The sequence below is a fragment of the Haematobia irritans genome, chromosome 5 (assembly GCF_050003625.1).
Source record: "Haematobia irritans isolate KBUSLIRL chromosome 5, ASM5000362v1, whole genome shotgun sequence".
NCBI lineage: Eukaryota > Metazoa > Arthropoda > Insecta > Diptera > Muscidae > Haematobia > Haematobia irritans.
In genome coordinates, this window is record NC_134401.1 from 3,700,099 (window position 1) to 3,728,078 (window position 27,980).

General features: G+C 30.6%; 1 protein-coding gene across 2 annotated transcripts in view; it reads left to right on the forward strand.

Moving 5' to 3' along the window:
- EcR (Ecdysone receptor) overlaps positions 1–27,980 on the forward strand; it is a 171,069-nt gene that overhangs the window by 86,273 nt on the left and 56,816 nt on the right. Inside the window, exons 1-2 of one of the 2 annotated variants that reach the window (XM_075313933.1) lie at positions 522–3,192; positions 15,125–15,876. The exons of the other annotated variant lie outside the window; for it this stretch is intronic. Of the exons in view, the coding sequence (XP_075170048.1) occupies positions 15,210–15,876 (667 nt within the window). The 5' untranslated portion in view covers positions 522–3,192; positions 15,125–15,209. Of the gene's footprint in view, positions 1–521; positions 3,193–15,124; positions 15,877–27,980 lie in introns of those variants that run through there. 2 annotated transcript variants of the gene reach the window in all.

Below are 27,980 nucleotides of genomic sequence, written 5' to 3' on the forward strand. Positions count from 1 at the left end.
CAAATACATTATGATTAAAGTGAATAACACACATTTAAAACCTCAATTTAATGACTTTATTATGTGGATTAAATTTATAATTTTTATTTAATTTTTATGCCACCGAAATGTCATTATCGAAGGTATCTTCAAATTATTTATGCCTGCGGCTCCTATATAAATTTTTCTCTAGGTGTACAAAAATCTTGTATCTAATTCACTTTCCAATTAGAATGATTCTGATTTGGTTCTTTTCACCCGCTTAAATGGCAACACTGACCAAGTATCTGTGAGTTTGTGTAATATATATTTGCATGTGTGTGTATGTATTTATGCAGTTTCTTCGTTGGGAGATAACCCCAGTGGAAAAAAATGAGAGTGCCTCACATTTGCTTTAGTGTGTGTATGTGTGGGCCACTGAGAGTAGTGTTTTGTTGTGTATTTTGTTTCTTCTTTTAATTTCTTTTACTTGTTCGCTGTCGCCGTTAACGTTGAACGAGTGAGTTCATGACTCTGGCAATGACTGGCATTCATTGATTTAGTATTTGTTTGGACATCGTTGTTAGCGGAGGGTCTTTTAAACGCATTGTTGTCGTCGTCGCCGTTGTCGTAGTACCATACCGAGATATTGTTGTCGTCGCGACTTTCGTCTCGTTTATCGTCGTTCATCAACAATAGCGGAGTATTATTATAGAGCGTCGCCGCCGTTTCTAGTGGTCGCCTTTTAACATTCTAAACACAAGAAATAATATAATAAAAAGTAAAAAAAATACTTTTTTTATATGTGATCGTGCTTTTTTCGAAAAAAAAAGAAAACCGAAAAAGAAATAAAAATTCACATATTGTCAAAGAAAAAAGATCAAGTTCTAAGCAGATGTATTGAAATCATAAGAAATTCATATAGAATCTGGAGATTTAATAATTTTTTAAATAAATACAATAATCCAGACATTGGCTTTTGTGTTTTGCTGTTGCTTTTTTCGTTTTACGTGCAGTGAAGACAAAGTAAATAATTCGGATTTCTGTTCTACGTTTCCATAAATAACACAGATACAATATCTGAATAGAAGAATAATATATGCACACAACCACCACATGCACATACATACACATATTTGTAGAGAAAGGCAAGAAAAAAAACAAACTCCTCTACTTCTACTACCACTGAGTGCAAGCCAAACAACAATAAAATTCATTTCTTTCTGCTTCTTCTGTGTCTCCATTATTTCCGCTGATCTTCGAAATCAAAATCCCAGCAAAGTAAATCATCGGCACGGTACGGTGAAATAAAGAAAGATCGCTGCAAGAAATTGAAATTGAATTGAAATCACAACAACTACAATAGCCACAACAACAACAACAAAAACGTGTACTTTTAATTATCAAAAAGTTTTGGAACAACATCCACAATCATAAATAACAATTTAATGTGCAATTTTTTCGGGAAAAATTGTTGTTCTGTTTCAAGAAAATTTTAAATAGTTTTTGAAATTAAACAAAAAAAAATATATGTAAATAAATAAAACTAAACCTTCAACTAAATGTGTTTACTACAAATTGAATACAAATGTTTAATTATCAAAATGCTGTTAATTGTTAATAAAAATTTCAATGGCAAATTTCTGGTTGATGTCACTTCAAAAAAACCAAAAATGTAAACAAATAAAATTTTTTAATCATTAAGTGATAAGAATTACAAAATTATAAAACCACAAATTGTGAAAAAATCGTTCAAAAAAATACTGTGCTCTATATTTTGGAAAAAAAACTAAAACCTTTACAGGAGCTCTTCCCTTAAACTAAAACCTTTACGGGAGCTCTTCCCTTAAACAGAACTGTTATTTTTAAAGGGGATTATTTAGTCTCATCCTATTGACTTTTCTCAAAATGTGTTTGAGAGTGAGTGAGTGAGTGAGTGTAAAAACTATCATCAATAACATAACACAGGGCAAGAGAGGTGGTTTTGGCCTAAGGAGTAGCAGTAAAAAGTAAAAATATTGCTGCCTACGTTCTTGTGCGTGTGTCTGTGTGTGTGTGTGTGTGTAGAAAACAATTTCTTTGTTCTATGCATTCTTATGGTTGTTGTTTTCTACTTTTGACGACATTTAGAAGTCTTCGTAAATTTTTTCTTCTTTAAAGAAAACAACGAAAACCCATCTGTTGTTGCACTCCTCTCCAAACACCCGAATAACTCTAGAGAGTCATTATTTGCTATATATGTGCGTGAGCGTATTGGTCTCATTACTCTTACTACTTAGTGTTATTGTTGTTCTTCTATCTTAGTACGTGAGCTCTAAGCAAAATGCGTGCGGCATTCGTGCGTAAAAATCCTTAAGGAATATTCTGACACACACAAAAACTTTATCTGTCTGGCTGATTATAATTTTATGTGTCTGCTGCTACTGTCGTTTTTTTGTTTTTGTTGTAGTCATCGTGTCTGGTATGTCCTTCGGTTTTAAACGAAAGAACAACAACAAGACATAGACACCATCACCCAATACCACCTACTACACAACACCACGGTACTTACAGCACAGTTAATGTCTACCGTTAGACTATGGTGTTTGGTGTTAAAAGACACGTCTGGATTTAATGAAACACAAAATAATCAAATACAAAACATCAGCTACAAAAGTTTATATGTATATAAAACCTTATTCTAACATTTAAAATACAAAAAAAAAAAAAATAAAATTAAAATAATAATTCCATACTCTCCCCAAAAGAGCACCTCATCACTCACCCTATGTACATTGTTACCGTTCTATACGTTGTTAATGTTGGTGATGATAACCTGTTGAACAAAATGAAATGACCTGCATAAATTAAATTAGAAGTATATAAAAAAAAAAAAACGAAACAAAAAAATTATTGTGATATACAACAACAACAAAAAAAGAGAATACTTATACACATGCATTCGATCTGTGTGTATGTTTTTTGTGTACATATAAAAATATAGAACAACAACCTGCAAATTGGATTTACTTCAACAGAAACCTCATCTTTAGTCAACTGAATAACCTCAACACCTCGGGTGAAGCCGTAAAAACCTCTTTTCAATCTTAAATCATCCCCCTCCCCAAGAAGAGAATCAACTCTGTCTCTGCTCACAAATAAAATCTATAAACTTAAGCTGCTAAATGGATTAAAGCTTTTAGGTTTTTTTTTTTTTTGGAAAAAACCTCAATAATTTAATTCATATCTACAAAGGTGAATATTATAATATTTTTTAAGCATTTTAAAGAATTCTGGACAAAACATATATATTCATAAATTTTTGTAATGGAAAGAAATATTGTTTTAGAAGAATATTAAAGGAATTTAATTTTTCGAGAGTTTATATGGGTCAATCGGTTTTGATAATTTTTTTTCTTTTTTAATAAACCAAGATAAATTGGTTTGGAAGAATTCAAAAAATTGCTAAGTGAACAAATAATGCAGGTTAATCAGAAATTTAAAACAATTTCCAATTTACCAAATGTCTATGTCGATCCAAGTCAATCAGTTCAATAAACTGTGAACAGTTGTATTAAAACTTTAGAAACACTAGGGGTAGAAGTCAAAGGAAAGGAAAATATGGAATATAATTTTGTCAAGAGTTTATAAAGATCAATCGGTCTTGATATTGTTTTTGACCAAATTTTTGTATTTTTTTTTTTACATAAAAATTTAACCTGACTCAAAATCTTCTGATGAGACTAGGGAAATAACTAGTAATATTCCACTAACCAATGATGGGTTTACGTTGAGTTTAAAAAAAAACTCTAAGAGAACAAAAGAATGCACACGCAGAGAAGGAATATGATCACCTCAAACATGTTTCAAGAGCAAAATGTTATTTTTGTATGGTGACATGTTTGTCACTAAAATGTTATTCTCTCGTCAAGTATAACCTGCTTGCCGAAATCAGATACATGATTTCCGAGAAAATAACATGGTTGCGAAAACCATGTTACATGGTCACCACCCAAAAATACCATTTTGCTCTTAAAACATGTTTGAGGTGATCATATTCCTTCTCTGGGTGCAGGTTAATCAGGAATTGAAAACACTTTTCAATTTGGCAAATGTCTATGTCGATTTAAGTCGAATCAGTTCAAAAACTTCAATAAACTGTGAACAGTTGTATTAAAACTTTAGAAACACTAGGTGTAGAAGTCAAAGGAAAATAAAATATGGAATTTAATTTTGTCAAGAGTTTATACAGATCAATCGGTTTTGATATTTTTTTACCACATTTTTGTAATTTTTTGCATAACAATTTATTCCACACAAAAAAATTGTACATAAATAACATTCAAATTATTATTGCCAATTAATTGTTTCCTTTTAAACTTTGCCTATAAATTTTAAAATTTTATGACATTTTACTGGCAACATTTCACACCTTAAATAAACATCCTTTTGGAATTTCTTAAGAATGTGAAATATATATATATATATATATTTTTTTTTTGGATATACCACTGAACCCTCAAATAAATCACGTAAAAGCTTAATAACAAGAATATGGGCATATTCAATGCAAATAATAATTTATATGTGTTTACACAGCAACAAAAAACAGAAATGGAGACAACATTGTTTCGCCATACATATGGAACATTTTCATCCACACCCTTTTTTTGGTAAGGAAACGACGATTGGCTTTTACCATAATTCTGATTAAAAAGAAATCCCTGTCAAAATACATGACATTGTCGTAACAAAAAAGGCCATATAAAAATGGTTTAAATTTTTTTTCAAATACGATATGGCTCACTGTGGACTAGAAAGCTTATTTCTCTGATATCACGAGCAAACAAAAAATAAACAACACCGATTACTTTGAAGATAATTTAAGTTGGCCTGCCTGTTCGGCCCTGCCTTTACAGTGCAAGCTTTAATGCATTAAGCACTTGTAGCCATATAAACAAACATTGACTAAAACCATACGAACATGCATACATTGACATAGCTATGCAGGTGACAATGACCTCTCCTCATATTCCCAGTCTGATTGTCGTCACCATCATTGTTTGTGGTGGTGGTGATGGGGGAGGAGGTAGCCCACTCTCTGGCTCAGGTAGTTTGAATTTGCGATTTGTCATCATTAACATTGGTAACAATAACGAGAAAATTTATATGTGTGAACTATACGGCCAGCCACCACGACCAAGGGCACCAGCAGTAATCAACTCTCGCCTCTGTGACTAAATTGACAAAAACAACAATACAGTCTCTTTTGTTAAAACAAACCGTCATGCCAAAGTGTCTCTACATATATATGCATTATTGTACTAGACTGTATCGCTTGTTAATTACCTGGTTTAATTAGCCATAAAAAGTGTAATTAAAATTTCATTTATAATTTTCTTTTTTTAATTTATTTAAAATTTCTCAATAATTTTTTTTTATTGTAACGAAAAATTTGAAATACTCCCGGACTGCAATCTAAATTCAAGCTAAACCCTTAATTCTTAACATTAATGTTATTTGAGTCAAATTCATCACAAGAGATGGCTATGTTACTAATATAATATCGAAATCCAAGAACAATGTTATGATGAGTTACATGGGTATTCAATGGGTACCCAATCAAGAAGAGAACTGTTATTGTAGCAATAGGAGAATTGTATGCAAATAAAATGGGATATCCCTTAATGTGTTGAGAAGAATTAAGGAGAAGATAAGGGGTTAAAATCAAAGATAATCCATCAATTCTTAACATTAATGCCCATGTTACCAATAAAATATCAAAATCCCAAAAATCAAACAATGTTATGATGAGTACTCATGGAACCCAATAAAAAAGTGAACAATTAGTAAGAGTAACATGCAAATAAAATCAAATGTCTCTCAATCTGAGAGAATAATTATCATTGTGTTTGCGAGATAATCATGAATCGAGAATAATGATAGTAACATTTAGAGAGATCATATTATCTTATGTTATCATGAGAAATAATGCGTAATAATATGTAATGAGCAGCTTAACATGAAATAAAAACATAATAATGAGGATAAAGTTATCAACGATTTTTTGAATTTTCCAACTTTTTGATATTGAAGATGATTATTTATCTACAGACATTTAATTGTTTTTCTGGTCTTTCCAAATATTTCTCTCGTTGAATCGCATTCATTGTCCCATCATAATCTTTTTTTTTTTTTTTTGAATTTCAAAATTATTGCAATTTAACTGATGAATTTGGTGACTGCCACTGTTTTAATAGTTGATTGATGTCAATGTTCTCTATTTACTCTGACGTGAGGAGAGTCTCCTGATAAATTCACAAAGTGTTGTTAATTTTATTTTTTGCACTTTTATTTTTGAGCAAATCAAGGTCGCATAGCCGGTATATAGTCACTCGGGTGATGATGGTATTGGTGCTGGTGCGTTTTTATAGATAAAGTCACTCGAACAATGAACGGGCAGCAGTAAAAAAATACAGTAACAGCTGCAACCTAGCGTAAACAGCAACAAAATAAATTAATTCTCCATATTTAAAATGAACAAAAAATGTTTGTTTTTCAATTCTTTCAATACACAGACAAATAATAAAAAAATCATATTATCTACCCCTCACCACATCTTACTTTTCATACAAATTTTGAAACTTAGATTTTTTTTCAAATTAATTTAGAAAAAATATTTTATAAATACTGCACACTTTAACATTTCATGCAAATGCCATTTCTCTTTTCCTAACTCTCTCATTTTTTTCATATTCTCTGAAATTGCCTCTCTACCTGTGCCTAATTGAATTTGGGGAATTATTATTATTTTTTTTTTTTTGAAACAAAACAACAAAAAGACACATTAATATAAAATAAAAAATGTCATTCAACTGTGGACTCGTGAGTTACTTTTTTTATGGATGGGGATATGTGTGTGCATTTTGTGGGATGCGTTCGTTTGTTTGTGAATTATTCGTTGATTTTGTATTAGGAGAGGATTTTGGTGTGAGGGGGGACTAGTAATGACGCTATCTTTGAACAACAGTGGCAAACGCCATTTTTCCGTTTTATAAAAACAACTCGTGGCGGCATTTTGTTCTTTGAATTTCATTTAACACGAATTGAATGTTTTCTTTTTGTCGAAATTTTCTTTTAAACAAAAAAATAATTTTTTATAGATGTATTTTTTTTTTGCAAAATTGAAATTAATTGCTGATGTGTCTGAAGGAAAAAAATGCGATCTTTATTTCCCACTGTGTTGTTACTCTTTGTTGTTTGAAAACAACAGAAACTATCTTTACGGAGCATATATCCTTACTGTAAATGAGAGGGAGGGTGGTCTTATAAGTTTATGGCATAAAAAAACATTTTGGAAATGTTTATTTTTATTTATTTTTTTTCAACAAAGTCTCCTTTACATTCATTTTACTTTCTCGTGAACATTTTCCAAGTCCAATTTGCGAAAAACTACTGAAATTCTTCTTTTTCATATTAAAAGCTATGCACTTGTATGTCTCACCTAGTTAAATTTTGCTCTCCAAGGCAAACTTAACAAAAAAAAAATCCGTTCGTTTTTCTTCAAAGAAGTAAATACTCCTGATTTTTTTCGGTAGAATAAGACCTAAAAATTTCACAAAATATTTTTCTTGGTATCTGCATGTTAGAAAAAATTAATGTTTTCCCATAACTACTTATTATAGCATGTTTTATTGATGATTTCAAGGAAATTTTAACCCAAATTGTCTCTCAATGCCATCCATTATAAATATTGAGAGAATGTGAGAATAATGAACGATTAGAAAAAAATCCAGGAACCGAAGGATGATTACTGGTAAAACCAATTTGATTTGGGGTTCCCAACATTTTTAAAATGGCATTTAATAAAGGTAACACCAAAATACCAGATTGTTTTGTTGTTTTTGGACAGATTTTGATTGATTGGTAATTTTGTATGTCTCTTTCCAAACTACCTGTGTAGAATATTCTCTTGTGGTTTTCTACAAGGCTGTCTCTTTAATTTCTCACTCTCTCATCTAAAATCAAATATCAATGTGTGTTAGGCTTTTCTCCTCCCCATCCCCCTATAATAAATATATGACGGAATGTTGTTAATATGTGTGCTATTATTTCCATAGTTGATATTTTGATGATGCTGCTTAATCAGAAGCTGAGATCGACTGAGATTTTTTAGCTGTTATTGCTGCTACAACTGAATTTATTGCTGCTACCAATCTGTGGTATTCTCTGAGCTTTAACTGCCCGACTTGCTAGAGCAGTTTTTATTACTTACGTTAGTGGTCTCTTTATTTTCTTTTGTCAGCTAAACAGGTCTAAATAGCAGGTACGAGTGCGTGTGTGAGCAGCAAGCAACAGTGTCTGAAAGTCACAAAAGCTTCTGAAATTCGAACAGAACAAATACACAATACAACCTGACGTGATTTGTCGACGACTTGAAAGAAGAAGAATAAGAAAACTTGTTTAAATTTAAATCTTGCCATATTATAGTTGGGAATAATTTGGTATGAATGACGTAGGAAGCGAACATACATATTTCGTACGTGGACACATGTCTGGGAGTCTATGGAAAATACCTATAATTACAGTCGACAACATTTTCCGGAAACCGTTTTGGTATTTTGATAATTTTTTATGGGATTTTGTAACTATCGCTTGTAATTAGTTTTTTTTTCTATTCATTAAAAAAAAAAAAAAACAATATCAATCATGTAAATCTCAAAACCTCAATTCAATTTCTAGTTTCTACAGTTTTTGATGTCCTCTTATAATTTAATCAGCCTAAAAACTATAAAACTTTGGTTGAATTTGAAAGATTATTAACTTCATGTTAATTAAAAATTAATTAAATCAATTAATTTTATGATTGAAAACAATATTATTGGATCTATTCTATACATTTTGTCTAACAATTTGACAGGTAGACAGATTCTCGTTAACTTGTCATCTCACTCTATGAATGGTAATGAGTTTATTAACCATAATTTTCTTCATTACTCTTTTTTATTCTCTCTATTCTCATCTTTTCTATTCTCTCGAAGCTCAGAGTGTCCCCAAATTATAACACACATAGCTATTTGCAGAGGTAATCACATTAACATACACCACTCGTTGTCTTACATATTTCATAGACAATCAACCTTATGATGGTGATGATATTGTTGTTGTTATTCTTGTTGATTAGTCAAGTCTATTCAAGTCATAATTTGATTTCACAATCTTGTGACATTGTTGTTGTTGTTTGTGATTCTGGTGGTTGTTGTTGGTATTTGTTGTAAATATTTGTGCTTAGAATAAATTTCGATATTTTGGTCAGGTTTTTTTTTGCTCTGTCGTTGTCATTTCTTGTCTGTAAAACAGTTTCTCTTTCATTTTGTACTTCAATTGGGATGATGTTGTATACTGGGTGAAGGAAGTACTATAAAGACGAAATGGTTTTAAGGCGACAAGCCAAATATAATCCCTTGGTCCAGAAGGAATATTTACACACTAAAAAATATATAAAAAATATAAAATATAATATAAAAATATATAAATATTCTTTAAGGGTAAATGCTGTGCCTTTTCGGAATTTAGTTTTATTTACTCTTGCGTAAAGTTCTTAAGATGTACTCAAAATTATTATTATGTTTTTTTGTTTGCGGAAAAACTATAGCTTTCTTTTCTTTCCTCCACAATTTTAGACAAACAAAGTTTTTTTTTTGGTGGAGAAGAGAAAGCCTATTTTGGTGTAGACTTGATTTGAACGAAAAGTGTAACGTCCATGGCTGAACAAGAAGGTTAAATCATGAACTCATATGATTACAGCTTTTTCTATATTTTGACAAAATTTTAAGATGTCAAAATCATATGTTTATGGTGGTTGCAGCTCTCCAAATGACACTGCACTGCATATACATCTAAAACCAACTCACGCTTTCATAGCTGGAGAATTATTCGAAGATAACTTTAGTATCTTGATAGCGTCCCAAAATACCATGCACATCAGTTTGTAAACTGCACCATGAACTGTTTTTGTTAATAGCTGGCAAAGAGCCATTTGATAGACTCCCATTCTTAGCTTTGGGTGGTATTATAGTCCTATTTGTCTCACATCGGCGTTCCTTGGATGAATTATCCACTTCACAATCACTCATAGGTGACGCAATTAAATTTGAACATTCACTTTTCTCTGGATAAATTATTTTTTGTAGGACAATTGCAAGAATAAATAATTGCCACTTTTACCAATGCCATAAGATTCTTTTATCAGCTGATTTTGACTTCTTAAAATTGTAAACCACATAATGCAATTTTTGTTTTTGTAATCGTGATTCAACCTCTTTATTCTGGTAACGTCCATAAGCTATGAGCGCCCATGCAAAGTAGAACAAAATTCATTTTTGGGTGCGCTGAGAACAGTTAGTAGAATTCTACCAAAATTGTTATATTTTTTACTGTTTAGTAGATTGGTAGAATTCTTGATGTTTTGGTTGATTTTGCAAAATATTCCTCTCTACCTAAGAGGTACTTCACAATTTTGACAAAATTTTCTTAAAAAGAAAATGTTGACAATGTTTTCTATTAAGTAAAAGTTTGACAAAATTTTCTATACAACTAAAATGTTGACAAAATTTTGGCAAAATTTTCTATGGAAATAAAATTTCGCAAAATATTCTATAGGATTAAAATTTTAACAAATTTGTCTATACAAATAAAATTTTGACAACATTTTTTATAGACATAAAATTTTGGGAAAAATTTTCTATAGAAATAAAATTTTGACAAAATTTTCTATAGAAAAAAATGTTGACAAATTTTTCTATAGAAATAAAATTTTGACAAAATTTTCTATAGAAATAAAATTTTGACAATATTTTCTATAGAAATAAAATTTTGACAAAATTTTCTATAGAAATAAAATGTTGACAACATTTTCTATAGAAATAAAATTTTGACATTTTCTATAGAAATAAAATTTTGACAAAATTATCTATAGAAAAAATATTGACAATGCTTTCTAGAGAAAAAAAATGTTGAAAAAATTTTGGCAAAATGTTCTATGGAAATAAAATTTGGCAAAATATTCTATGGAAATAAACTTTTGACAAATTTGTCTATACAAATAAAAATTTTGACATTTTTTATAGACATAAAATTTTGGGAAAAATTTTCTATAGACATAAAATTTTGGGAAAAATTTTCTATAGAAATAAAATTTTGACAAAATTTTCTATAGAAAAAATTTTGACAAAATTTTGTATAGAAATGAAATTTTGACAACATTTTCTATAGAAATAAAATTTTGACAACATTTTCTATAGGAATAGAATTTTGACAAAATTTTCTAAAGAAATAAAATTTTGACAAAATTATCTATAGAAAAAAATATTGACAACGCTTTCTAGAGAAAAAAAATGTTGAAAAAAAATTTGGCAAAATTTTCTATGGAAATAAAATTTGGCAAAATATTCTATAGAAATAAAATTTTGACAAATTTGTCTATACAAATAAAAATTTGACAATATTTTTTAGAGACATAAAATTTTGGGAAAAATTTTCTATAGAAATAAAATTTTGACAAAATTTTCTATAGAAAAAAATTTTGACAAAATTTTCTATAGAAATAAAATTTTGACATTTTCTATAGAAATAAAATTTTGACAACATTTTCTATAGATATAAAATTTTGACAACATTTTCTATAGAAAAAAAATTTTGACAACATTTTCTATAGGAATAGAATTTTGGCAAAATTTTCTAAAGAAATAAAATTTTGACAAAATTATTTATAGAAAAAAATATTGACAACGCTTTCTAGAGCAAAAAAATTTGACAAAATTTTTTATAGACAAAAAATTTTGGCAAAATTTTCTATAGAAATAAAATTTTTACAAAATTTTCTATAGAAAAAAAATTTGACAAAGTTTTCTATAGAAATAAAATTTTGACAAACTTTCTATAGAAAGAATTTTGACGAAAATTTCTATAGAAATAAAATTTTAACAAAATTTTCTACAGAAATAACATTCCGACAGAATTTTCTGTATAACTAAAATTTTGACAAAATTTTCTATAGAAATAAGATTTTGACAAAATTTTCTGTAGATATAAAATTTTGACAAAATTTTCTGTAGAAATAAAATGTTGACAAAATTTTCTAATTAATTAAATCAAAAACTGCAAAATAAGATTTTTTTATTTGGCAGTTTTGTGGTCAAATTTTCTTAAAATTAAAATTATTATTTTTGGGTCGAAAGGAGAAATGAACCTACACTCAGAGAAGGAATACTGGTTTCAAAACATGTAACTTTTTGCTGGCAAAAATATCTTCCCTGTGGAAAAAAACATTTAACATATGTTATGCTGTTGAAACAAATTTGGGGTGATCATATTCCTCCTCTGCGTGTATCCATTTCCAAGAATGTTTCCCATCCAAAAAATAGCATTTCATGGATGCCAAATAAATATATTTAGGGAAATGGCCAAAGGACACTATTGAAGGCCTGGGCAGACAAAAATTTCGGACGCATACCGTGGACATTCTAACAGGACTCAGCACGGAGGTTCTTCGTTACATTTCTACCGCACAATGGCCACCGAAATCTCGGGATTTCAATATGTACCTTGGTCTTTGCCCTTGAGACATTTTGGAAACATTTTTATATATATATTTTTTGTAAATAAAACCAAATTAAATGTCAAAACATTATGTCTGCGTAGTATTTTTCAGTTTTTGTATTTCGGTTTTTATTTTTATATTCCATTATACACTTTTAATCATTTTTTTAATATTTTGCAAGTAACTTTCCTTTAACTTGTTCATTGGATAGAGTTTGCGTTTTGTTGTACTTGAATTTCTGTTGATATTTGAGCTTTGATTTCTTGTTTTTTTTTTGTGTTTTCTTTTTCGCCAATATTTTCTCGTTGTTTCTTTTACTCAAAATAAGTCACACAAAAGAATTCGAAGTCAAGAAATCGCGCTTTAAATAATTTCTGCTGCCCCGGGCAGAGGCAATAAGAGCAAGTCAGCTCTACTATGTGTGTGTGTGTGTGTGATTATGGCCAAAATAAAAACACTGTCTTCTGTTGTCTACCAGCAATCAGCCGCTCGCCCAGAGTCAGTCAAGAGTTAGCCAACCTGTTTGGGTTTTTAAAAGACCGGTTTATGGTATTCTCCCCACATATTCTTAGTACTACCAAGTATTCCAGTATTACTAACTCAATTTTGTTGTTGTTGAGTTTTGATGTGGTTAACAAAAGACATGATAATGATGATGAAGACGAACAAAACAGAAACACAACATTCTGATATTCATATATTGGTCGTTTGTTCTTGGTGTTGTTGTTATTGTTTCTTTTTTGTTTTTAGAAAAAGTTTAGTTTAATCATCATTTTGAAGCCACGCACACACACACTCACACATAAAGTTATAGTCTTATACTAACAAGCGTTTGGGCCACAACAAAGTGGATTTTTTTGTGACGCTAGATTTTATTTTTAAAGCGATCGATGTCGATTTGATTTACGAAAATAAAGAAAAACAATTCCCATGAAATATGGCTTATTTCCTTATAGAACGAAAAGCGATATCAATGAAGAAGAACTGAAAACCACACTAGGTTACAAATATTATTTTTTAAGAATTAAGGTGCGTACTAAGTTCGAGTTTAGCTGCTACAATCGAAATTAAATCTGTAAAATCAGATCGAAATTATAACTTCTTTGGTAAATTTTATTATAACTTGAGGGGTAAATGGTCCAAAGCCACGATTGAAAAATTCTTATTTTCTTCCAAATGAATTATTAAAAAAAAGTAACCGCGAAAAATGGCTATTTTAGCGCGATAATGCGAATTTAATAGTAAAAAAAATTCTCCCCTAAATGTGTTCATAACAATAACACATTTTTTTATTAGAAACTTGTGGGTTTAGTACATATTTGTACCGTTTTAGTTCCTAAAACATATGCAGTATTCAATGTTTTTAATTCCCTTCGTTGGGCATATACTAAAAAAGGTCAATTCGTACCTTTTTGTACCTATTTATAAACCAATTTCGATTTTTCGGATAGTACACATTTGGTTCATAAATAATAAATATAAGGAAGATATTTCACTTTCATGAGTTTTGACAAAATGTTCTCTACGAATAAACTGTTGAAATTTTTTCTTTCTATTAATAAAATTTTGTCATAATTTTCTAGATATTTTTACCATTTTAGTTTATAAATAATAAATACAAGGAAGAGATTTCACTTCCGCCAAGATCAAACTTTGTTCCGCTCGCTGTGTACTAAGTTGTACCATTTAGTACATATTTGTACCATTCGTAGCTATATAATAACTTTAAACGAATGCAACAGATTTTACTTTGAGATGTCGAAATGAAATCTCATGCCATATTTAATCTTTTTCAATTTACTTCTTATATACGAAAGGATAGTATTTCGTACACTTTTGTACCTACTCAAACAAAATTCGAATTTCTGTTAGTACATATTAGTACCATTTAAGTTAATAAGTGAAATATCTCAACTTTCGCCAAATATCGTGTTAATATCTTTCGCTCGCTGTGTATTGTGTTGTACTATTTAGAAAATATTCGTACCATTTTGGTACCCAAATAATATGTTTTTTTTTTTTTAATGCAACAGATTTTACTTTGAGATGTCGAAATGAAAACTCAGGCCATATATTTTTTTTTCAATTTACTTCGTATATAGGAATGGGTAACATTTCGTATCTTTTTGTACCTTTTTGTACCTACTTAAACAAATATCGAATTTCTGTTAGTACATAATAGTACTATTTTAGTACCTAAATAATAAATATAAAGATTGGAAGAATTTCACTTTTAGATGTCGAAATGAAATCTTATGTCATATTCATTGTTTTTAATTCACTTCTTTTTATATATATATATAGAAAGGAATGTCAGTTCGCAAGTTTTTATACCTATTTGTAAAACAATTTCGAATATCTGCTAGTACACTGTGGTCCGGATAATGATCGAAACTATATCTGTCCGGACTAGGGAGGTTGTACTGTGTGTATCCATGACATTAAAATCATAGCCAAAAGAATCAACCTGCTGTAAGAAAAATTCCGATATGTATGTTTATGTCCAGAATTCCAAGATTTTTTTTAGAACATAAAATCATTTTTAATTACAAATCATCTTCCCCTTGCCCCCCCTCCCCCGTATAGATAATTTGTCAAAACGACATACTGCTGCACCACGTCTCTACAGTACGTGTTGCCCCCAAAAATTTTACAAAATTCCGCCTTCCAAATGATGAAACGACGTTGGTCCAATAATGGTGGTTTCACCGCCCTAAGAATGCTCGAAGAGTCCTCTTCCGAAGTCACATCATCGTCCAACGGTTTAGTCTTATCAACAGAATTAAATATGTCACCCTCATCATTGGACTCACCCGTCTATAACGATCCAGATTTATGGCTTTGCAACGATTCAGCCTCAAATTACAACAGTCACCAGCACAGTGTTATTACCTCATTACAAGGTTGCTCAACGCTGCCAGCCCAAACTACAATAATACCTTTACCCGCTCTACCTAACTCCAATTCGAATAGTTCGACACAGAACTATACGAATGGTCATAATTCCAATATGGTCTCAGGCAATGGTGTGGTGCCGGGCATGACCAATTTAAATGGTCACAATAATGCCAGCCATCATCAGAATCCACATAACCATCATATGAATGGAAATGGTGGTGGTGGCGGTGGAGGTGGTGGTCCCGTTGGGGCCACAGGTCTTACACAGCATCAACTGTCACAGGCCATACATCAGACACTACAGAACGGTCATCCCATGCAGATGAATCATAATGGCCTTCATAGCCTAAGTAATGGCCTGCAGCATCATCATATTAATAATGGCAATAATATGATGCATCATACACCCCGTTCGGAATCGGTGAATTCAATATCATCAGGTAAGTCTTGGGAAAAGCAAAACATTGAAAAATATGAAAAATAAAAAATTGTAACAAAAAACGACATGGAGTATTCGGAGGATTTTTTATTTGGAAATTACAGTAAAACCTATCAAAAGTGGACACCAACTGTTGCCTAAATTTTGGCCACATGTGGTAGGTGTCCAGTTATGAGAGGTTAATTTTATTGTGTTAATTAAGCAAACATCTCACGATTTAATTCCACAAATTCAGAGGTGCCCGGTCAAGATTGAGAGGTTTCACTGTAAATAAATTTAGAAAATTTTGTTATTATTGAGGGAATTTATTTTTTACTATATTTGTATTATTTTATAATATTTTTAAATAATATTATTTTTTATTATAATCCTTGTCTATATTATAGCCAAATGTATGGTTCTGATTTTTTTCATATTAAAATTTTTGTTTTTCTTTATTGAATAAAAAAAATAAAAATTTTATTATTATTTCTCTAAATTATTTTTATTTTTTTTTCTATATTTATTAGGTCTCATAAAAGCTTTTTTAATATTTTTTACAAATACCATTATATGTACAAAATTGAGTTCCAATTTTTCTAAAATTTTATCTGCAAAACCTTTCCAGATAAAACATGTGAAAATTTATTTATTTTTTATTGAATAATAAAAAATTTATTTTTAGTTTTCTAAATTATTTTTTATTTTTTTATTTACTACATTAAAAAAAAAACAGTGAACCCGCCAGGAAGAAAAATTTTGGTTAATTTTAGAAAATTTAGATTATTTTTAGAAAATTTTAACTTAACAGTATTACAACCCAGCAAAAAAATTTGGAAGTTCTTCCAAAGGCACAACTTTAAAAGCACTTCCAGAAGATGCACTCCCAATGATGTTCTTTATTTTAACTACCCAGGAAGTTCTTTTAATTAAATTTTTTATAACTTGGTTTGTTCATACTTTTAATGGACAATTTTAACTTTTTTTGTTTCAAATAGATTAAAAACAGAGTAAGAATTCATAAAATGGTACAAATCATTTAAATTTTGTGGAAAAAGATGCTAAATCCAATCTGAAAAAATTGCATTTTTGAAAATATTTGAGGTCAAACGTTTCCGACAAGCGTTAGAATCCATTAAAAATTAAAAAAAATTGTAAAAATTATCTATTTGACAAAATATCACAGAATTTTTTAATTTACATCCAAAACATTGAATTCGGATCACACCTAAAGAAGTGATGCAAATTCAGTGCAACGGCTGTTAAAATGGAGGACTTCCGCCTATGACAAGCCCATGTTAAATTCATCGCTTCTGCGTCAATTTTGCACCACTTCCGGATCCAAAGAGAACATTTTCACTACTTTTTTGGCGACTCTTTTTTAGCTGGAAGCGTTGACATCGCGCCAATATCGCAAAAATAAGTAAATATTTTTTGACAAATTCAAGAAAATCTATTAGAGTTAATTAATTTATTTCACTTGTGAAAGAAAATTTTGTAGTTTGAAGGAAAAAGTTCGAGTTCAAAATTGCAAGAATGTATTTAGTGCCATACGAAGTTCACGATGGGCGCATTTGTAGTAAAATTTACAAATTTAAAGAAATAATGAAATATCTTGTGAGAAGTACGAATTTAGTAATCTTTTAATATGTGTATATTTGTCCCATTTTTTAGTTAATTTAACTACCGTACGCAAAAAATTATTAGAGTAAAGAAAAATTCCTCCAAACTTAAATTGGCTTTAGTGAAATAGAGGGTTCACTTTTTTTAAGTGTAGGTCTCCTCAAAGCCTTTTTAATATTTTTCGAGATTTTTTTTACAAATACCAATATTTGTACAAAATTGAGTTCACAGTTTTCCAAAATTTTATCTGCAAAACATTTCCACATAAAACATGTGGCACTTTATTTTTTTGTTTTGGTTTTAAATGTTGTTTTTTTTTTAAGGTTTTTTGTTTTCAATTTAAATTTCAATTGGAAATGTTCACCCATGATTCCCACTTTCATTTGTATATATATCCAGATTCCAAGGTTATATTGATGTTGTTGCCATTATAACCTTTACTGAAAGTTTGTCTAGTATTTGCAAATGTAACCTTGAGCTAGTCCTTGGCCTGATGAACATATGCACTTTACCCAGATTCTGTGAAATTGTGAGAGAGAACAAATGTAAAAATAGTACCCCTACCACCACCCCCCTACCCTCGCTCAATCAACCTACATAGATTCGTGTATATAAAACTTCAAGCTTAAATTCTATGTCACATGCAATGCAGCTCTACGCAAGTAACTACTTTTCATACTATAAAATGTGCATACACACAAATGCATGTATATTTGTATGTAAGTATAACCGTATGCAACGAGTACTTACTTATGAATATAAAATTTAGGACAGGGTCAAACACGATTCATAGTAGTTATTGTAGTTTTTTGTTTTGTGCACAATATTGCAATAGCAACAACCGCAGTCATATAGCTCAATTGCAACAGCAGCATTGTTGTTTCCAATAAACATTTCGGTATAATTTCTCGATAATGGCCAATAAACGCATACATAAAGCAAACAAACCCAACAAAAAAAAATTCCTCGAGTTTACTTAATGCACTTTACCCAGGTGGTTTTGTTGGTGTTGTTATTGTGGCGGCGTTTTTGACAGTTTCGTTTTTTGTTGTTGTTGGTATTGTTATTTTTGGTGCCGTGACTGGTGCTGTTGATGTTACCTTGTCCTCTGTACAATGATGCACTTACGTTACGTTAGGTCAAATATTACACTCGTAACCTAAATTCACAAATTCAATGATATTCTCCTCTCTTTGGCTCATTGTATAGCAGAGAATGAGCAAATGTGAAAGAGAGAACATATAAAACTTCTGAGAGAGCTAAATGCCAATGCAGCCGCCCGACCCATCAATAATCTGTTGTTCGTGGTGTATATACCTGCATGCGTGTGTGTGTGTATAAAAGTTTGTTGCCTGCCACTTCTTCCGATGAAATGCATTAGCCGAAAATGCCTTTGTCACGAAGTGCATTCGTAATTTATAGCTGGGTAACCACAAAAAAAGAGCAAAAACCCTCACTCTCTGTCCTCTGCGTATGAACATTTCAAGCGGTCAAAGTCATTGTATGTGCAGTGGCTTTTTTTGATTTTGTGTTTTATGAAGGACATTTTTTCGTACTTGGCAAAGAGTTTTCTTTGCACAAACACATGTAAATGTATGGTGCAAAGGTTCTCATTGCACCCTATATCAACTGTGTGGTTTATGGAGTTGTGTGTGGATACAAAAATGCAATGAAAAATAAGGGACCCACCTTAGTTCCAATATTCAGGGAAGTCCAATTGTATTTTTCAACTGAATGTTAATTTAATTTACTTTTAATTCTGCTATACTTAAATAAATAAATAAATGTAATGTTTTTCCGCTCATTCCAGCATAACCGGCATGGCAATGGGTCAAAGATACGATTTTGTTGGAGACCTCAGGGACATCGCCAGCATAACTTAGCATAACTTAACTTTGACCCTGACATAAAACCCAGGGTCCCGTAAGAAAATTTTTAGAATTCCATTCAAGTGGCATTTGATCCATGGATTAGCAAAATTTGAGTCGTTTAAGGCTTATCGTTGCAGATATCTGAATTAAAAAATAGTTTCAGTTTGCACCGTAAAAATGATTCAGTTTTATTTTAGGTTCTGATTCGATTTAACCATGTCTATGTGTGTAAAAACTACAAATTTCAATCACAATGCCATACAAAAGAAAATTGGCATCTTATTGGACTTATGCTGTGGTCGCCCTGCACTGAAAAAAATATTGTCGTGAGGTCAAAGATTTCATGTCTTTAAAATACGAATACAAATTTTGCTTAGCATAGAAGACGCATTTCTCTAAAATAAAGTTATTTTCCTTGTCCAAAAGTCGATAAACTTTTCAATGAAGTCGTATTGTCCTTATAATTAAGTGATTTGACTTAAAAATGGGTATCTTAACATGAAAGAAAAAATTTATAAGGTCAACTTGACTTTAATAATTCAGAAAAATTCTTTAAATTTAACGAAATTGTCTTTAAATTTGTTGTCTTTTTGCATCTTGACTACAAAGCAAAAAATCGTTCAAATATAGGACATGTTTTTCAAAACTTTATTTTAAAGAAGTGTTTTACTTCAAACATAGCATAATTTCTACTGGAAGTCGAGTCTTAATTTGGAAAATAAAGTTGCCGTTAACTCGTTTTTAAAGGACTTTGATAGCATATGAAGAAAAAAAGCTGAGAAAGCGAAAAATTAAAATTTGCTTCCTAGAAGCAAGTACACAAAACCTAAATTTAAAAGAGAATTGTGTCTTAAAAGTATCCTTACTTGTATTCTCCGCTTCTTTGGCTCGGAATCAATACCAAATTTTTTAAAGTAAAGACAAAATCTTTGGAACCGAGTATGTTTTTTTTTCAGTGTGGGCAAATATTTGACAGAAATCAACAACAGTCCGTCGCCACAGCTGAACCAGATATATTGGATATATAACATCATGGTACGATTATTTTCCAAAAACCGTATTCAGATATTTGGAAAATGGTTCTACAAAAATGTTTGACAATTATTTTGGTCAAAATATTTGCCTAGTGTGACCATAGCCTTAACAATAAAGAAAAGAGGCTCAAATTTACCTAAAACAATTATTACAACAACTCAATTGATCAAGTTCCTCAATGTTCTTTGTCCATGTAGCTCGAATAATAATTAATTATAAATTAAACTCATATTAATACGCCGATTTTCTTGAATGATTCGACAATTTTAGTTATTATTATAAATTTTTTATTTATTTGTTATATAGAAAATGAAACCAAAATAAATTAAATTTCAGTACAATTTTTTTCTACCAGAATATATTAATTAAGTTTCTGATTATTTATTATTATCATGCTTACCTATCTCTCTCACTATGGTATCAAGAGAATATTTAGCAAATGCCCAAATCCTAGGGGTAGACGAACTATTTACCTCATATGAACACACCACATAGAATGAGATAGAGAGAAATAGAATGATTCTCTTACACCCCATACCATCGAGACAACCCCTGTTTGGAATGCAACAAAAACGTATGATTGTTTGTTGATGTTGTTGTTGTAGTCATTGCACTCTCATGCACATGGTTTTGAATATGCATACATATACAGAGACATTGCTTCACAATTGATACTATACATGTGTGAATTGCATTTTAAATCCATCACACATGAACTTGCAAAATAAGCATGAAATGAAGAACACCAACAATAACCACTACAATTCCAAATGAATTAAATGGGGAAACAGCTAGGTAGTTCTTCTGTACTTTTTGTAGATCTTCTTTTCGATGAAAAACAATTTTTTTTTGGTTTACTACTAGATTGTTTTTGTTCTTGTTCTCTCGCCCTGTCTCTCCTTGCCATTTTCAAGTTGATTTTTTTTTAATACTGCTGTTTCTGGCTGTCATGTTTGTCAAGATGATGTTACTACAACACAATGCAATTACAAAACAATTGCATCGTTCACGATAGTGTACGTAGTCATTGTCGTTGTTGTTGTTGCTGCTGTTGTAGCAGCAGAGACCACAATCAAACACACACACGTGCTATATCTGCATTTGTGTATCCATGTGTACGACATGTGCAAAACACCAAACCTACCCCAAGAACTTTTTAGTTGCAGTTTCTTTTTTTTTCTTCCTCTTTTGCATTTCATTTTACATTCTTGTTGTTGCTGTTGCATTTTATTATTGTTATTATTATGTCATTATACTTACATGTGTATGTCGGGTAGTAAGTATGATGAGTACCCGGCACACTGCTATGCCTCAATGTGGTCTTCGTTTAGCTTTGGCAATGCATACGGGTGGAGTGATAAATTACAAAGTACCACAATCAAGCACTCACACTCGCACACATTCATACATCCTATCTTAATCATCATTCATCTCTATAAGAGTTTACGAATACACATACATAACTATGAAGTCGGTTTTGTTGTTCGTTATACTTCTCTGTGAAAAATGCTGTATAATGACAGAAGTCATAGCCATAGAAGGCAGAATAATACGTCTATCTTACTAGCATGTACTTTTAGTTTTGCCAGGGGTGCATATTTAAATAGTGCATATAGAACAAGAACAACAACCACACATATGCTTGGACAAACAAAAACAAGTAGTCGTACTAATGACGCATGTGCTGCAAACGAACTTCGAATAGCCAAACAAACTAGAATTTCAAATTTAATGGTTACACCACCATATGGTTGGGGAAAGAGTCGGACTTTAGAATATTGGAAAAAAGCATAGTTCAAATTTTATGTAATATTGCAAAATAGCTTATGTGTACATTTTTATAAATTGTTTACTCTGACCAGAAGCAAAAATTCGATTTTAAATATTTTTAATTGACTTTTAGGCATGACAGAATTCAATAAGTCATCTTCAAATAGGGCGTAACGACTTTAATTTTTTTATAAGTCAACTCAAATCTTTGGATATTGGTTATAGGCTTGATACACCCTTACAAAAAATCGCTTCTGTAACATATACTCCCAAACATATTTTGCTTCAAGCATATACATTTTTGGGTATTGCCCAAACATTTATATGTTTGATCTCGTCCAATATATAATATGTTTGAAAGCATATTGGTCTAAACAATTTATGTTTGAGTAGTCTAAGTTCCAAACATTTTGTATTTTTGCATCCAAATTCAATAATGTTGTCTTCAAAAAAAAAAAAAATATGTTATTATGTGAACATATAATATGTTTGGAAGCATTTTGCACCCAAAAATATTATATGCTTAAAAAAATTCTCCCAAACAATATTGTGCTCAAAATTTTATTTATTTATATATTTACAATCATAATGAATTATGAAAATAAACAGGTAATATAGGTGCTAACAACATAAGTTTTCGACCTGAATGCTCAAAATTTTGTTTCTGCCTAATTGTATATTCCCCCACATCTTTCTCACTTCCACGAGATTTTTTAGTTCTTAGCACTTTTTTCTGTGATACAAACATTGTAGAAGAAATTATTCAATTTTATGATTTTTTTTATTTTAATCTTACCTTTTGCCGGACGGGGATTCGAACAGCGGACCACACAGTTTGTACGGATCAAGGAAGTAGCAGATCAATTGCCCAAGGAAAAATAAAATGTTAATTTTGTAATAACAAGCAACAACCACCAACTTAATTCAATATCGCTCCCTGTTAAATAGCGCTCCAAGCTACTAAACAATATGTTTATAGACTACAATATGTTTATAGACTATTTCTAAATTAATATATGTTTGCATCCAAGCATATTATATTTACAAACATTTTATGTCCCAAACATAATATGTTCTAACATATTAACATATATGTCCCAAACACGTTATGCTAGTTTATGAACATTATATGCTTGCACTCAAAAATATTGTGTTCCAAACATATAATGCTTATAGCCAAACATATGAAAAACAGTCTTTTTCATCCGTGTAGTAACCAAAATCGATCACATCAAATTTTCCCAACATTTTTATGTCTGCCAGATGTTGCCACTTCAGCTCGTAGTCCTCAAAAAAAAGATTTCGGATTTTTGAATGACATTTACATTTAACAAATTTTTCTTTTTACATTTTCTACAATCATAATATGGCTTAATCTCTATTATCTAGATTACAGATCAATTTATTTTTATAAATATTGTCATCAAATAGCAGAAGCCAATTCAGGCACGCGAGAATATTTCAATTTCCCTCTTTTTTTGTTTGTTTATTTTGTTGTTGCTGTTTTTGGTATTTTAACACCACGCTTTGTGAGGGGAAACGAAATATCAAAAAAAAAAACATTAAAGAAGCCAAATATAAGGTAATGAAATTATTAACTTTCTCCGTGTTAAAAGATGAGAAAAGCAAATAAACAAAACAGAAGAAAAAATCCAACGCGTTTAACCCACAGCACTCTGAAGTAAAGAAGAAAAAAAAAATGATAAAAACAAAAACAACAATACCAAAAAACACAGTTACAGCTACCACAATATGGACGGACTACATTGAAATGGACGGACAGACCTTCAAACCGCATAACAATCAAAAAGAAATGAGCTGCTATATGTGCGCTGAGGTCTGGTTAGCGTCGATCGTCTCGCTAAGTCCACGATAGTGAATGGGGGTTTTTAGGTTGTGGTTTTCGGCTTTGGCTAAAAGGGAATGTTAGAAGCCATTTAAGAAAACAAAAAAAGTTTAGCGATGACGCACTCGAGTAAATAGTGTAATATATTGTAGTGATTTTAGTTTCTTAAATTTTCTATGAAACCCTTATAGGACATTTTTCTATATATTTTGGCACATTTTGCCCTACGAAGTTTTGTTTATTTTTCTTTGGAGAACCAACATGCAAAAATAAATGCTAAAAACTAGCTTTTAAGCAAAGTATAAATTTTCCTCCACAAATTCCACAAGACACCAGTTACTAGGCTAGTAATTCAAGTTTAACTCCTTTTACTCGTTTTGAATGTCAAGATACGAAAACTACGAAGGAAAGTCAACATCAACAGCATCTATAATTGACAATTACATGCAACATGCGATTAATAGTAGGCATAAAAAATGGCCATGGCCTAACTACTACCAGTTATAGAAACAGGGAGAAGAAAGTGATTTTACAAAATCAAATCATACCCCACACCACACATCACAAGACCAGTGATGCCAATTTAGCTATTTTATAGCTAGATCTAGCTATTTTTTATTTTGATCTGCTAGAAAACGTTTATAATTGCTATTAGCTAGAAATCTAGCAATTTTTCATTTCAATTTTGCTACTTTTGGCTATTTTTTAAATATGGCAACAATGTTGAGTTTTCGTTATCAAAAGCAAAACGATAAAGGATTTCGATTTTTTAGATATCGATTGGAAGCACCAAGTACGTGTAAATTTCGATTATTAATCTCTTCCTTTGTGTAATCGGAAAAACTTCAAAAAAAGTAACTGCAATCGTGTGTTCTGTGAAAATGTCTCCGAAAATAATTTACAAACAAAAAATTAGAGATTCTTGGATGCAGCAGAAAGAATTTAAAGATTGGGTAGCAAAGGATGCTTCAGACGAAACGAAGGCATTTTGTACTTACTGCAAATGCAGTATTAATGCAAAAGTTTTTGATTTAAGAGCTCATGCAAAGACTAAAAAGCATATAAGTCGGGCAAATTGTTTTGTTCAAAGCAACAAGTTAAATTTTGTACCAACGTTAACCAAATCAGCCGAGCAAGAGGCAGCTCTTTGTTTATTTGTTGCAGAGCATACCTCAATTGGAACCATTGACCATTTAACAAAATTGTGTATTCAAAACTTCTACAAATCGAACTCAGCTGAAGTGATAAAAATGCAAAGAACGAAATGTGCCAACATGATTAGAAATGTTTTATCGCCTCACTTCAAAGAAGATTTGCGTAATGACATTGGAAAAAGCAAATTTAGTATTCTGCTGGATGAGTCAACAGGCATAAGTGAAACAAAACTTCTTGGTAAGGGAAATAACTAGTATATTAACAAAATAGTAATTCGTTTTCTTTGAAGGCATTGTGATCAATTATTTTTCAATGGAACGAGGTAAAATCACATCAACATTTTTAGGTCTAGTTCAACTAGATAGTGGAGATGCTGTAGGCATCGTAAAAGCATTACTAGAAGATTTAAACAACTGGAAATTAGACCCAAAAAACTTAATCGGCATCGGAACAGACAATGCAAGTGTTATGACGGGAAGAAATCGAGGAGTCTACGCAGAATTAAAAAAACGTATACCATCACTTATTTTAATTAGATGTGTTTGCCACTCTGTGCAACTTGCCGTAAACTATTCTTGTGGGAAGTTTCTTCCTGACACACTTGAGTTTTTAATATATGAAACATACAATTGGTTTTCAAAGAGTTCGAATCGTCAATTAGCGTATAAGAATATCTATCAACTCATAAATAATGATAAGGTACATAACTATAACCATAAATAAAATAGTAGTTAATAAATTATTTTAGATAACTAGTTATTTAGTTTAGGTGTTAGAAAAATAACATAATAACAACATTAACATTAAGACAAATTATATATCGTCATATGAAATAAAAAAAGGTATGTTACAAAAAATTCAAAGTCAACTTTTTGATTGATTACAACGAACCGCATCAAAATACACGTACCTGAAAAGTTTTAACGTCATAGGACTAAAAAATGACCATTTTATTATCAAAATTATAAAAGCGTAATAAGCAAGCGCAAGGAATTTTAACTTAGTTTTTTGCTTCACCTGTAAATTGTTTGCAATGCAAGTTACGTTTTTTTATTGCATATGACGATATATATTTTGAATGAAACTAAACAAACCTTTATATTTTAAGTTATTAGGTATTTATTTTAGGTGTTAGAAAAATAAAATAATAACAACATTAACATTAGGACAAATTGTATACAGTTTGAAAGAGACTAAATAAACATTTATATTTGGTTCAAAAGTAAAACTTTATATTTAACTTTTAAGGATCCTCTAAAAATCCCTAGAGTAAGTGATACCCGATGGCTTTCTATTGAAGGGACAGTTAGCAGAGTGCTTGAGCAATGGATTGAATTAAAATTACACTTCAAGTTGGCCTCTCATAACAAAAAATGCCACAAGGCAAAAATTTTAAGCGATCTATATAACGACGAGCATATTCACTTATATCTTCTATTTCTTAAACCTATATTAAAAGAAATGCAACGTATTAACAAAAGTTTCCAGAGCAACAATGCGAACTCTACAAAATTATTGCAAGATCTAATTTTGGCTATCAACTCTCTTCGTTCTAAAATTATACCTACCGACTTGGATATTGATATAATTCAATATGACTTCGAAAATTTTGTACAACGAGATCTCTATTTGGGGTACGACTTCGAAAACAAGGTGAAAGAATTGAAGCTTGAAGAATCAGTAGAAAAAAGAATAAGAGACGAATGTATCAATTTCATAATTGAATTAGTAAAACAACTTAAACAAAGGTAATAGAAGCCATATGCTAAATGTAAAATTTTTAGAATATCTTGTGTATTTTCAGGCTCCCAGATAACTTTAAGGTATTGGAAAAAGTCGAAATGTTTTCGGTTGACAAAATTCTATGCACTAAAAAAGGAAGTATTGTAGAGCTTTTGGAACATTTTGGTTTACCAAATATTGACGAAATTAAATGTCAATATGATAACATAAATTTTGTTAAATGGATCAATAATGATGATACTGTGGCATTTTGGTCAGAGGTGATAAAGTACAAGGATTCCTCAGGCCATAATCCTTTCATTTTGTTAGCAGAATTTGCTATAAGTATTCTTTCTTTGCCTTGGTCCAATGCAGAAGTTGAACGAGTATTCAGCCAAGTAAACATTGTTAAAACAAAGTTGAGAAATAGGATGAATATCGATACTCTTAATTCTATTTTGTTTATAAGGTAATTTTTACATCTTGGCAGATTTATGTATTTCAATATATTTCATTTCCATAGATATGGCCTCCGTAGACATGAAAAGTGTTGTTACAGTTACACTGTACCAGAAATCTACCTTAAAAAGATTGGGACTAATGAATCCTATAACAACACCCCCAATGAAGACTTTGTTGATTTAGATAGCATCGTACTACTTGTTTAAAATTGTCTATTTTGATGTACAAATAAATACATTTTATTTCGCTATTTTTTCTGGCTATGTTCCTTTTGATTTAGCTATTTCTGCTATATATTTTTTGGATATAAATAAAGAAATTTCATTTAGCTATTTTTTCCGGCTATGATCCTTTTGATTTAGCTATTTCTGCTATATATTTTTTGGACATAAATAAAGAAATTTCATTTAGCTATTTTTTCTGGCTATTTTTTTTTTTAATGTAGCTATTTTCTGCTATAAATTTTTCTTGATTTAGCTATTTTTGCTTCTCAATAATTGGCAACACTGCACAAGACAATCTTAGCTTCTTTTCTATATAACCACCACACACATTATAAAAGCATTAGACCAAGAAAGTATGCTAGCTGTTGTAGTTGTTGTTTGTTTAATCCAACAACGCATGATATATGAGCTACGAGGA